General features: G+C 37.6%; 2 protein-coding genes across 2 annotated transcripts in view; one reads left to right on the forward strand and one right to left on the reverse strand.

Annotated features, from left to right (window-relative positions):
• The first annotated feature begins 954 nt into the window (after positions 1-954).
• On the forward strand, positions 955-3,791 carry LOC104611006 (chitinase-like protein 1). The gene is made up of 2 exons (XM_010277906.3): positions 955-1,531; positions 2,909-3,791. Exons 1-2 carry the CDS (start codon positions 1,144-1,146, stop codon positions 3,478-3,480), a joined length of 960 nt encoding a protein of 319 aa, XP_010276208.1. The 5' UTR covers positions 955-1,143; the 3' UTR covers positions 3,481-3,791.
• A 2,457-nt stretch (positions 3,792-6,248) lies between these two features.
• LOC104611007 (uncharacterized) overlaps positions 6,249-12,030 on the reverse strand; it is a 29,241-nt gene continuing 23,459 nt past the window's right edge. The window contains exons 6-10 of the mRNA XM_010277907.3: positions 7,810-7,900; positions 7,629-7,736; positions 7,233-7,319; positions 6,726-6,794; positions 6,249-6,616 (exon numbers count right to left, since the gene is read on the reverse strand). Of these exons, the coding sequence (XP_010276209.1) occupies positions 6,455-6,616; positions 6,726-6,794; positions 7,233-7,319; positions 7,629-7,736; positions 7,810-7,900 (517 nt within the window). The 3' untranslated portion in view covers positions 6,249-6,454. The remainder of the gene's footprint in view (positions 6,617-6,725; positions 6,795-7,232; positions 7,320-7,628; positions 7,737-7,809; positions 7,901-12,030) is intronic.

A 12,030-nucleotide genomic window follows, 5' to 3' on the forward strand; every position in this document is an offset into this window, starting at 1 on the left:
TTCCATCTCCGATCCATTTTTCAAAATCATGTGAATTGTTTGTTGTAATTTAAAAAAAAAAAAAGAAAAATTAATTAAAATAAAAAATAGCCAAAAACTATTATCTAGGTCAAACAGGTCAACAGTTTGATTACCTGGATTAGCAGATCACTGATCAAATCAATAGTTTTTGGCAAAGGAACAACTCAAAGGTAAATTGGAACTGGTTGCCTGCATGGTTTTTGAGCTGAATAATCTGACTGTGCAAGCCAATAAGCTAGGATTCAAAAACCAGGCTTTTAGCAAATGGTTCCCCACATGTATAGAATAAATCCGAATCTCCTACCCACTATAATTATACCATGGTTTTCAAAACTGGACTAGGCTAGATGGTTGGACCAGAAAACTAAAAACCGGTCTGACTGGTTCCATTTTACCCAAAAACCATTATTTTTCCAAAAATCATTGATTTGGTTTTAATCATTTTTTATTATTTTTATTTTTTATCAGAACAAGCCATCCATTCAATTCAAACGATCGGACCATTGGACCGAAGAACCGGACTCTGGCCAATTGTTTGTCCAGTTCGGTTTTAAAAACCTTGAGTTGTATACTGGAACATTCGCTATGGGCTATGAATGCTAACATGTAAACACCGAAAATATAATATTCCCAATGTACATCTATAGTGTGTCCTGTGGGTAGGAGGAGATCCGAGGACACAGAGAACACACTACACATTCTTCACACCATAGGCTAACCATGTATGGGCCAGGCCCCATAGCATATCCCAATCGTGAATTAAGAACATCTCCGCAATGCACATGTACTGTTGGGTATGTGGGGACCCAATCGAAATTCACTCCCCTGTCGCCATATGTAAATTACCCTTTACAATTGTTTTCCCTTTTCTTTGGCAGCAAGAAAAGTCAAAACAAAGCTACTACACCAACTCATCAGGTCCACTGTCATTTCCAAGTTCCCGTCGTTTATTCGTGAGTTATCACTTCGCTTTCTCTCACCTCTCTCTCTCTCCCTCTCTCTCCGTTGTCTTTATTTATGGTTCAGCTCCACCTCAACTCTAACTCGTAAAGCTTCAGCATTCTTTCAATCTTCTCTTCTTTTTCTTCTTCTTGGGGCTCGCTACTGTTAAGATTCTCGTCAATGGGGAGCCAACAGCAAGCCACCGTAACAGCAACTATGGCAGCGGTGGTGGTGCTGATGGTATTGTGCGGGAGTGTCAACGGAGAGTCGCCGTCGCCGTCTCCGGCCAAGGGGAAGAATAAGGTGTGCACTAAGGGGTGGGAGTGCAAGAACTCCGTCTACTGCTGCAACCAAACCATATCGGATTTCTTCCAGACCTACCAGTTCGAGGATCTCTTCGCAAAGAGAAACTCTCCCGTCGCGCACGCCGTCGGCTTCTGGGACTACCATTCCTTTATCACCGCCTCCGCCCTCTACCAACCCCACGGCTTCGGCACCACCGGCGGCAAGCTCATGCAGATGAAGGAGGTGGCTGCTTTCCTTGGCCATGTTGGCAGCAAAACGTCATGTAAGCATCTCATCCCTTTGGCTTCCTTCCATTCCATTCGTTGAAGTTTTGGAACGAAGAAGGTGCATCATACACCATAGATCTGGATCATTGATCTGTTTGTCTAAGTGGGTCCCCCATGCAATGGTCCAGATTTGTGCTGTACGATGCACTTGGTAAGGTAAGGTGTAGTGTAGCCGGTTTGCTTATGTTGGGTCCACAAGAACCAGATCCAATTAGGACCGGTTAGCTAATGTTGAAGCTATTTTAGACGGAAATAAAAAGCTTAGACCAATAAATATTAGAGGTTTTTCTTTTTTCCTTTTTTTTTTATAAAATCTGTTAATGCATGGATTTGGTGTAGGATTGCAAATGGTATACATATATCTTAATAAATTTGTGTTCAAATTCAATCTGATTAAAATTCTCTGAATTCCAGGATCAAATATGGATCCACCTCTTTCCAATTCAATATGATCCCATCATAACCCATCTGATAATTAATATTTAAGCTTTTACATTTTTTATTGGTTATTTTTACATAGAAAATTTATATGCATGTTATATGTTTATTAAAGACTGAAAAAGTTATTTATGACATTAATTTTTATTTGTTTTATTAATAACACATAATATTCTGAATATTCTTGGTTTAATTTATTAATGATATTTAATATTTTTTGGTTTAATTTATTTTGGACCAAGACTACACCAATAAGTGCTTATTTGTGTTTAGGAAATAAGTCCGAATAATTGTTTTTTCCTAAGAATAAGCACTTATTCAAAATTAAAAACCCAAATTTTTGGCTTATTTTTAAGTGATCACTTTCTTTCTGGCCTATTTTGGTCCACCATATCATTTTAAAAATATCTATATTACCCCTGTTTGAAATAAGTGCTTTTTAGAATAAGCACTTATTTTTCAAATAAGTACTCCCAAACTTTACATTAATCAATGAATCATTTTGGTCCCACATAATTTGGCCAATTTTCCTCCTTTTATGGGTGAGTGATTTACCCACTTGGGAGAAGGGTAAAATTTATATGAGATGATGGACCAAAAAATTATGAAAGTTCATTTCCACAAATCCCACACTTTCCAACAGGGGAAAAGGCTATGTTTGGTTTGAAGGAAAAGGTAGGGAAACTTATATAAAGTTTGTGAAGGTTTCCTACCTTTCCCTACTCTTTCCTACAATTCAAACACAGCCTAAATACAAAGCAGCACATGATACACTACAATACATATTGATATTTAAAGGTTGGGGATGGACTGAATAATGACTATTGGGTCTTGTAGATCTATTTAATTATCTGTTTGGTTGGAAATGGGAAATGGGAAATGGGAATGGGAAATGGATGCAATTCTGACTGTATTGAATGTTGTATTATTGTTAGGTGGTTATGGAGTGGCTACAGGCGGGCCATTGGCCTGGGGTCTGTGCTACAACCATGAAATGAGCCCAAGCCAGTCTTACTGTGATTCCACAGATTATGTGTACCCATGCACCCCTGGTGTTGAGTACTACGGCCGGGGGGCCTTGCCCATCTACTGGAACTACAACTATGGCACCATTGGTGAAGCCTTGAAGGTGGACTTGCTGAGCCATCCTGAGTACATTGAGAACAATGCCACCCTTGCCTTCCAAGCTGCCATATGGAGGTGGATGACCCCAATGAAGAAGAAGCAACCCTCCGCCCACGACGTCTTCGTCGGCAACTGGAAGCCCACCAAGAATGACACCTTGGCCAAGAGGGTCCCTGGTTTTGGGTCTACCATAAACGTGCTCTATGGAGATCTGGTTTGTGGGCAGGGGGATGAGGACTCCATGAACAACATCATCTCACACTACTTGTATTACCTTGACCTGATGGGTGTTGGCCGAGAGCAGGCAGGACCCCATGAAGTACTCAGCTGTGCAGAACAAGAAGCTTTCAACCCATCTTCTTCTCCTGCTTCAGCTTCATAAGTCACCAGCTCATGATCATCAATGGATTACTAGCTACTATTTGTATTTTGTATTATATACACAACCCCATCTGTTTGTCCAAACTCCAGACTGATCAGGTGAGCCTCTCACTGAGGGTCTCCATCAATAAAGGCCAAGGGTTTATAAATGTGGCTATTTTGGGATTGGTTGCTAGACAGAAACTTGTTTGTAGTTTATCATGTTTTATTGCTGCTCAACTGTGAAGACTGTTGAATGTTCATGGTTTGAAAGAAAGAAGGAAAAGTATGTAAAACAAGTTATATCACCTATCAAGAAGGAATTGAAGTATATATCTCTGTTTATGCACTATATATAACAGTAGCAACACCATTTATCCAATTATCAGACCTTTGGATCCAAATCCTATGCTTCTGTCGGTTGCACTGTGTGCTTTAGTAAGTTGAACCTTGTGTTAGTAGTACTTTTTCGAAGATCCATTCTGCACCCTATTTATGACATTACCTCCTTACCTACAACTGAAAAGACCGCAAGAGTAGGGTGCAATGTAGAAAAAACATAAGATGCTTTGAGGGCAACAAAATAATAGTAAAATCCTGTTAAAAAACAGACTCATCAAAAAAAGAAATGGACCAAATGGCGTTTCAACTTGAACATGGGCATATTTGTAATTTTACCCTCACTGTAACCTTAGTTTTAACAGACTTGGACTCAAGTGTATAATTTGGCTTTTTTTTTTCTACCTTAAAACATTTTGGGTTAATCAATACAAATTTAATTCTAAGCTTAAAAAAAACTATAAATCTTGTTTTTACAAACATCAGTGATCAAATCCAGCATTTTTCTGGTTGAAGTGACAATACATATTTCTTACCAATTAATTGTATTGATCAATACAAAATGTTTCAACTAGAAATAGTAATTATACCAAACACAACCAAAATAATGCAATTATATGGAATCCTCATCTTGGAAGAAATCTCAACAATTGGGAAATTGAACTTTATGTCCAAGTCATTGCAGAAAATTTAGAGCTTGAAGCCATCAGTATCTTGATCAAGAAGGTAGGAAGGTGTGGTCAAGGGACAGTTGAAGTTTCTTTTCAGTTGAAGGCTGAAACTACCTCAAACAAAAAGATTGCTTTCTTGACATGGACGGCTGCTTCAAAGAAATATCTAATGGTTTAATTCAAGGTTTTAAAGAATCGGAACCATTCTGGCCACCCGATTTTTGGGTCAACATTTAGGCTATTCGGTTCAAATGGAGGCATGTTCCAACTAAAAAAATTTAAAAAAAAAAATAGAATAAGAAACAGCCAAAACTGTTGATGAACAGGTCGAATGGGTCGACAGTTTGAACGGACTCGTTCCAACTAAAAAATAAATAAAAAAAAACAGTTCAAATAAAAAAAAGGCCAAAAATTATTGAACGGATCAATGATTTGACCACCCAGATCAGTGGCTCACTGACAAATTCAACGGCTTTTGGCCACGGACCCGGTTTAGGGTAAAATGGAACCAGTTGCCTAGACAATTCCTGGACCAAATGGCCTACCATCCAAATCAACGGCAGTTCAAAAACACTGGTTTAATTTACATTCTTACTAGTAGGGCTCAAGGGCTATGGTTTTGGAGAAGGGAAATTGCCTGTGGTGCTCAATTGAGGCTGAAACTACCAACCATCTTTTATATCAAGCTTTGTTTGATTTGTAGGATAGGATGGAAAAGAATATTCTCTTCTCTTCCCATGTTTCGTTTATAGGATGTCATAAGATGGGATGGAAAAAATGTGGAATTATATTTTGTTTTAAACCATTAGATATTTCTTTTGTTTTAATATAGAGAGGTAGCATCTTGTGCTCTCTAGGGATGCTTGTAATGTTTTATTACCTTGAGTTTTAATAAAATTTGAAGTTATTTATCAAAAAAATGTGGAAGTATAGTTCTCAATTTTTGGGAAGTAGATTCAAACAATAAAGGTGTGAAGCAAATGGAAAATAAGGGGGAAAATGTTTAACATTAAAAAAAAGGAACGTCTTCCCTATAGTATTTTTAAGAGTTGATATTAGAATGTAAAAAATGCACACTCTTGTTTAATTTTGTTTTGGGTTTTACTTTATTCTGCTTCAGATCTTGACTTTGTTCATTTTTACTGCAATCAAACAAAATAAACCAAAATTTAAAACAAAAATATATCAGAATTTACACTCAAATCATTTGCACTATCATGGTTTTGCATCAGTGGCAGTGCAAACTTATTTTCATTGCAACCAAACACAGCCTAAACAAATAACCCTGCTATTATCTTTCTTCTTTGTCATACCGCACACGAAATGGGGATCACCTCATTTTACTTCTCACAAAGATATAAAACAATGTCAAACCTAAAGCAAAAGTAAACCAAAATTTACACAACCCATTTGCACTTCCAATTTCCATGCATCCACACCAGTGCAAATGAAACTCCCGCTGCAAACAAACCAAGCCTCAAAGAATTTTATTTCAACCTTCTGCCTATCTAATTTTCTATCAAACCAAATAAGCTTTAACCTCCTTTCTCACAAATAATTATTCAGTATTGGAAGTTTTGATATTCGTTTTATTCTGACTTGCGTAAGCCCTTTTTCTTTTTCTTTTTTTTGGCTCCGGTTTAGCCTGTGTGAAGGAAAAAGAAACAGTAAGGGGCATGCAAACCAATTAGACCAATTCAACATATGGAAGATTCCTTGATCATTCAGACTTCTTCACTGAATCGACCAGACTTCTTCACCGAAGTCTTATACCAGGACAGCCACAAAGCCATATTCATAGATTGAACTCAAAACTGGATCACATTTAAACTCTTATCTTACGGTCATGTATCTAGAGAAGAGAGATGAAGAGACAACAGTAGCTGCAGGAAAGCACGTAGAAAACCCAGAATACATTCCAACAAAAACCAAATATGAAGCTCCATAAATAACTCATGACCATTTATAGGATTCTACTTGGTATCTTTACAATTTCAAATTCCTTGGAGAGGACCCATGATTTAGTTCTTGCTTGCTTTTACTTTTCTTCATTTTCGCTTTAACCCTTGACTTTGCCATAAGTGTTTGCACCGTATTTGCAAAGTTTCCAACTGCCATCAGAATTAGAAGGATTCCGCAAACAACAACCTGCCATATGCAAAGTTTGTATCAATTAAAACTTTACTGAGAAACAATAGATCGAAGCTTGTTGGTGGACATGGCATAAAACCAAAACGAAATCACGAGTAATTCTTGCCTGCCACTCGGAAACAACGCCAACCAGTGCAGTCCGCAAGAGCAATGATCCAACGTATGCTTCAAAGCCCTGACATCAAGTATTCAAAACCCAACAAATGAAACTATAATTCAACTATGTTAAAATAGTACCTTTACATGGTATTTTTATACCACCATATTTACTATTTCCAAAACAATTTTCACCTGCTAGATCTCTAGATTGAAGTTGGGAATGCCTCATAAAACTAATACTACATTATAAGTGTCAGGGCTGGCAAGTCAGGCTGCCCAATTTTTAAGAATTTCAACTACATCATGCTCGGGTTAGGGTTCAGGCCCATTTAAAATTTAACAAATGTCCAACCCAACTTGCAACCCTAATCGGTGTTCCTTCACCCTCGAGACATTTCACACAAATGATGAAAACACAAAAAGTTAAATTTAAAGTTTAAAAAAAAAAAAAAACAGATCATCTAAATGACTATCAATATGGGAATTTGTTGAAGTAACATGCAGCTCAAACTACCTGCAAAATGAACAGTATGGGGCATAACAGCCATAATTGACCTTCAACACCAGCAGTTTCTCCCCATACCACATCCATTCTTCTAGCCTGCAAATAAAATGTCACATATATCTATAATATGAGCCTTAGATAGACAATATTATGCCAAGTATGTCACCAAAACCATCCTAGCAGGTACTAGCGTAAATAAAAGGAGGAAAAAAAGAGTTCCAAAGAAATCAAAGATAAAAATATCAAGGACCAAATCTTTATCGAATGAGATCCATAGCTACCAAAAGCCCATAATTTAGTACTTCACAAATATTTGATCCACCATGAAAGAATGGTGGGTTGAATAAATAATGATATCAGCATCTATAAAATTTGTTACTATAGCAACTAGTTGTTAAATTGCACCTTTCCCAATGCAATACGAGTATATAGTCTCTGGCGTTGATATCTATTTTGCAAGAGCATGGCGACTCCTTGCATTATAGCCCATTGAAGGAACAGATTTATCCCTCTCTGCATATAATTCAAGGGTTAGGATTGCAACAAAACATGAAAAATAAACCAGCAAATAATGGGACAGAATAACCTGCTTTTCGGCACAATCAGGTTGCCCTTTTATCTCCCATGTGAGACTGATGAGCGCCATTGCCATAGCACAGTAGTGATGGTATATCCACCTGCATCAGAATATCAGAATAAGTCCAAAGTATCTATGTTCACAACCCGGGTTGTCAGGGGAACAGATAACAGTAATTCCAAGTATGTACTTGGGGCAATTCCAAGTATGCACTGAAAGAAAGAATTATTTATTTCCCTTACTTTATTTAAGCAATCAATGCTTTCAAGGAACAAAAGGGAGCCTTCCCATATTCAGAACACTGTTCCTACGCCAATAAAAGATGGAAGTCTATGGCTCCAAATTCAAAAGTAAATTATAGTCACGAGTCTCCAAAATTGATTAAATGCATGTAGTAGTGATACCTAAAAAACTTGGGGAAAATCAGATGTGTACATCATATTTAGGAAAATAACGTAATATTAATTTCACAACAGAGTGCCAAACCTACTTATATGAGTAGGAACAAAGATTCACATATCTATATCTATACTATTAATAAAAGAGCGAATAGCCCCATTTTCTGGACTTTTCATTAGACATTTTTACCCCTTATCTAAGCAACATACAACAGGCATAAAAAGGGCATATATGTCCTTTACTCTCACTCCAAAAACTGCCCACTTATAACTGTTCAAAAACTGCCCATAAATTGTAAATAGTTTTGTCTTAAAGATACTGTCACGTGCATTTGCACGTACATGTTTACTTTGTTTTTTTTTTTTTTATAATAACACTCCCATTAAATCATCAATAGCACATACATGTTTACTAGTTCATTTAATCTTGCACATGTCCAAGAGTTATGTGATTATCAACGTCTTCCATTACTTTCACCCAAGATAAAGGTCTGACTTTTTGGATAGACATGTCAGTAAAAGCTAGCAGTGTTTAATGCATTGGTTCAGTACTAGAAAACCAACATATTCATGAAATGAAAAAAGAAGAAAGAAAATTCAGAAAATATATGTTTTTGCCCTAGTAAAAGAAGAAAAGAAAGAGTGCAAATTGACCAAAATTTTAAGTTCTTCCTTGCTTTTTAGTTTAGGTTTTGAAGTCTTAAAAGGTCCGAAACAGCATGAACTGACGTGTGTTGGTTGAACCCCAACAAATAAGAAAATAATAAAAAGAAACTAGCATATAACCCACAAAATGAATATTTTAGTGCAATAATGTCTATTTTATTGTTACTATTAAATGTGCACATGCATTATCACATGAAAATTTCAGATAATAGCAACAACAACAACAATAATAATGATTCATTGTCCTTATCAATAAACATTTAACAAATAAGTATTCAAAAAATGGTGTAGTGATGGATTTGTTTCCTTTTAACCTAGGGACCCAGCTTGAAATCTTCCTACTTGTCACCCAAACAGTCTGACCAGTTGACCTATCACCTGGCAAGATTTCAAGGTCCGTCTCACCTCAAAAACCACTTTTTTTGCAGAGAGAGAGAGAGAGAACTTATTGCCTTGGTCACTCACTCAATGATTTAACCAGTTGAACTATTGACTCATTTCCATCTTTTTTTTTTATCAATAAAAGAATTTCATTAGAATTATAAGAAACGGGTACAGCAATCCAGAGGGTTAAAAAGGCTTAACTCTCTACAAGAGAGTGAAACAACATTTCACAATACAGCCCAATACAATTGATCCCTTCCCACCCCCTGCTTTGCCAAAGCATCTACAAAAGCATTTTCTGTTCTTTTCACCCACTAAAATTGGATGTCCACCCCCCTAGTTTTTTTTTTTTTTTATCAGTAACAGTGAATTTTATTAATAAGAAGGAAAAGCTAAATTACAAGGTAAGGAGCTAAAAACTCTTAACCCCCAAATACCCTATAAACCCGAATTCATGAAACAATTACGAAACAGCCCAAAACATTGAGTTTCTGTTCACCCCTTGCCTAGCTAGACCATCTGCCACTGCATTAGCACTTCTCACTATCCATGTACAACGAATTTCAATATCCTTGGTGAGCCACTTGAAGTTCCTCTTTTCGTTGCTGTATTTCCAGTGTAGAACTGTCCTCTTTTAGCCAATTTACTACAATTTCAGAATCACCTTCTATGATCAGTTTTTTACAGTTCATTTCCTTAGCCTTTTGAATCCCTTCAAGAGCATCTAGGATCTCAGCCCTCAAAGAATCACCCACCCCAATTGGACCAGAATACATAGCTAGCAGGTTCCCATTTTCATCCCTTGTTACTTGTAAAGAGACTGGGCCGAATGGGCCCTAACAGCCTCTCTTGTAATATCTTTTATTTTATGTTGATGGGCCACACTTAATGGGCCTGTTATTTATTCTTGTTTTATTTTTCTTTATGTAACTGCCAAGCTGGCCGCCCACTTAAGGGCATTCTTGTCATCATCAAATTTTTAGATCTTAATAAAATAGGGTTAGAGGAGAATGGAGAATGATTCGACACCTTCTTCTCTTACCTCTTCTCTTCGCCATCTTCTTCTCTTGTACAGTTATTCAGACCTGTTTTATTATGCTAATCACTAAGCTTAATCTTGATATTAAATGACTGATTTACATCTTGGTATTAGAGCGGGTTTAGTTCCTCTTCCTTCTTTTTCTTCGTTCCTGTACACTCTAAAATCAAGAGAGTGTATGGAGAGAGAGGTTCTCTATAGTATAGAGAATCACTTGCCTAGTTGGTAGAAGGGTTTGGAGAGTTTAGTTCTGGCTAGATTTTGCCAAGTGATGTTGTTCTACTGCTGCCCGAAACCCTAGCCGATTAGAGATTTTCGAGGTTACTAGGAAAGGTGAAGCTCGGGTGTGGCGCTCTATGCTAGGAAGGTGTCTTGTGACTGCTAAAGGAGGGCGGTTCAGGTTTGGAAGAGTTTGGGTTAGTCTGGTAAGTGCGACAGCATCTTCTCTCTTCCTCTCATCTGCTGGATGGAGCAAAACCCTAGTTTTTCAAGCACCCGAGTTCTGGTTTGACTTCAAGTAAGTTTACATAATCAAAATTTATGTTCTTTGATTTCCGTTTGATTAATGGAGACATACGGAAGTGAGTTCAAGCAGGTGTCGGTAGATTCCGTTTTGACTGATGTTACCACAATTAAGCTAGATGGGATGAACTATCTTGCTTGGGCACAGTCTATAAAAATCTATGTTTGTAGTAGAAGAAAACTCGGGTATCTCACAAGCAGTAAGGTGAAACCCGAAGAGACAGACCCTGAATTTGAAAAATGGATGCAAGAGAACTATACTGTTATACGATGGTTAGTCAACTCTATGCAACCCCATATAAGCCAAAACTATCTCTGGATGTCTTCGGCTAAGGAGATATGGGACAGTGTAACTGAGACCTATTCACAGAAACTAAATGTAGCCAGAGCGTACAAATTGAAAAGTGATGTGAAAAACCCGAGACAAGGGGAGAAGAGTGTAGCAATCTACTACTCTATACTAAAATCCCTATGGCAGGAAATTGATGTTATGGAGACAGTGGTATGGGAGAGTAAAAAGGATGCTGAAATGTATAGAAAACTGGTGGAGAGAAATAGGGTGTTTGAGTTTCTCACTGGACTCAACCCTGAGTTTGATATTATCAGATAGAATATTTTGGCCAGGGATGAGGTTTCTCTTTCACAAACATATGCTATGATAAGTAGTGAGGAGAGTAGGCGGCAAGTTCAGTTGCAGAGTCCACCTACAGAACATTTTGCACATGCGGGAATGAAACCAAAGGGCCCTATTGAGAAAAGAGAGCAGGTGTGTGAATATTGCAAGAAACCACGGCATACAAAGGACACCTGCTAGAAGCTTCATCCTGGACTTCTCCCTGATGGGTTTAAGAACAATAATAACCCTAAGAAGGGCAGTCAGGTGGGAAAACCCAAGACTGCTAATGCTGCTACAATACCTAAAGGGGGAAGTAAGGAGAGTGAGGAGAAATCAACCATTGAGCAGTTGGCTACAATGAAGCTGGCTTTTGAGAAGTATGGGAGGCTCCTAAATCACCTGAAAGCTATAGTTTCTTCAGTTCACCCTTCCAACAGTACATCATCTTCATCGGCTTTTGCTCACTCAGGTACTCGTGCTTCTGCAAATCATGCTTCAATTTCAGGTAATCATAAAATCCCTTGGATTATCGATTCTGGTGCATCAGACCATATGACCAGTCTATCTAACCTTTTTTGCTCATATCACCTTCTCTCTGGGAAAGA

This window comes from Nelumbo nucifera, chromosome 7 (genome assembly GCF_055504915.1).
Source record: "Nelumbo nucifera cultivar China Antique chromosome 7, China Antique-T2T, whole genome shotgun sequence".
In the NCBI taxonomy this organism is placed as follows: Eukaryota; Viridiplantae; Streptophyta; class Magnoliopsida; order Proteales; family Nelumbonaceae; genus Nelumbo; species Nelumbo nucifera.